Source organism: Aplysia californica, unplaced genomic scaffold, assembly GCF_000002075.1.
Source record: "Aplysia californica isolate F4 #8 unplaced genomic scaffold, AplCal3.0 scaffold00016, whole genome shotgun sequence".
Lineage (NCBI taxonomy): Eukaryota > Metazoa > Mollusca > Gastropoda > Aplysiida > Aplysiidae > Aplysia > Aplysia californica.
This window is the reverse complement of record NW_004797286.1, coordinates 2,018,782-2,020,281: the sequence shown is the minus strand read 5'-3', so window position 1 is coordinate 2,020,281 and position 1,500 is coordinate 2,018,782. Positions and strand designations below refer to the sequence as shown.

Below are 1,500 nucleotides of genomic sequence, written 5' to 3'. Positions count from 1 at the left end.
CTATCTTGCTGTTTTCTTGCACTAAATGACTTATCGTTCGAATGTCTTCTCAGTGGTTTTTGTATTTGTTACTCTTTCTAGGTGTTTTCTGTTCGTTTTGGTTGTTGTCATTTTTTGTGTTTACTTTGCTTTGTTTGTTTGTTTGGGGGTGTTTTTTTGGGGGGTGGGGGGTAGCAACGATAGGGGAGGGTGAACGATGGAAAAAAATAGCCAAAGGATAGCGACAGTTTACGAAAATGTTAAATCTTTGTCTGTAGTGCTACTTAAGGGACAATATGTTTGTTTTGATTTTATGTTTGGCTTGTTGATAAAAGCGACTTCCTCTTTCCCGGCAATTATCAACGTGAATTGTCTTCTGTAGACCCTGACTTTTGACACAACTGACGCATATATTTTCTAGGACAACTTTACAATTACAAGACAGAAGACGGCGGAAAAGTTTTTGCCTCCACCCCAGAGGGCGAGCCTAAAGATGACAACACTTACCTGGGTAAGTTTCACCAACTGTCTTCCAACCTGGGTTCTTCACGTGACCTGTTTTCCTCTCATGTCTCACAACAGGTCAGATTTACGAGTATGATGCAATCACCCATCGAAAGCTTGGCGAAACCGAAGAGCGAGCGGCCGTTTACGATTATGGTTATGCCGGTAAACCGTTTTTCCTGGAACTCTTGATTCGGTCGATGTGTTTTTCACATTTTCTATTTGCTTTTTTTTCATTATGCTTTTTAAATGTCCGGGTGCTGGTGCCACGTTATGGCTGTATCGTGTTTTCACTCTCTTTCTCTCTTTCGTAACGTTCTCATATTTCATTTCTTATTTGATGCCGCCTTGTATTTTGAAAACCTAATCTGTAACACATCCTTCTTCTTTTCCTGACTTTTATTATTTTTTTTTCCATTTTATTCCAACTCTTGTTTCAATATTTTTAAAAGTGGTTCTCAATGTCGTCAGTTATGGAATGGGTTTAGTTTTAGTTTTACAAACTGAAAACCGACGATTACTTTTGTCAAGAGAAAGTGTTAATACTTTGTTTAAAGACGTCAACTGCCTACTTTGTTCGTGAATAATTTGACATGTAAATGATTCGCCAAATACATTTTCAACTTTTACATCTTCGCGAACCTTAAAAAGAGACTGCTTTGATAATTGTGAAACTAGTCCCCATACTTACAGCACTTTGAATAATGTTAACCGTACCGTATGAGCATGATAATGAAATACGACTGGTTTGACTAAGATAACTTTCCATGAGTAGTTGGTTTTTTTTAAGATACAGTGTTGTTGCCTTCGTGAAAATTAGGTGTTGTTTTTACAGCATGGCTTGTTATGTGAACGCGTGATAATGTTACAGTACTTATGCTAGGCTTGGATAGAATAGATTAATGTACTATTTCCACCAGTCTCCCCACTTTTTCTGTATATTTTTTTTATCTTTTCTCCCCCCTCTCCCTCCCCCCCTCTCTCTCTCTCTCTCTCTCTCTCTCTCTTTCTCTCTCT

General features: G+C 38.2%; 1 protein-coding gene across 1 annotated transcript in view; it reads left to right on the top strand.

Moving 5' to 3' along the window:
- LOC101855994 (integrin alpha-8) overlaps window positions 1-1,500 on the top strand; it is a gene marked incomplete in the record, with an annotated part of 90,749 nt that overhangs the window by 58,427 nt on the left and 30,822 nt on the right. Inside the window, 1 exon segment of the mRNA XM_013085871.2 lies at window positions 401-490. Within this exon segment, the coding sequence (XP_012941325.1) occupies window positions 401-490 (90 nt within the window).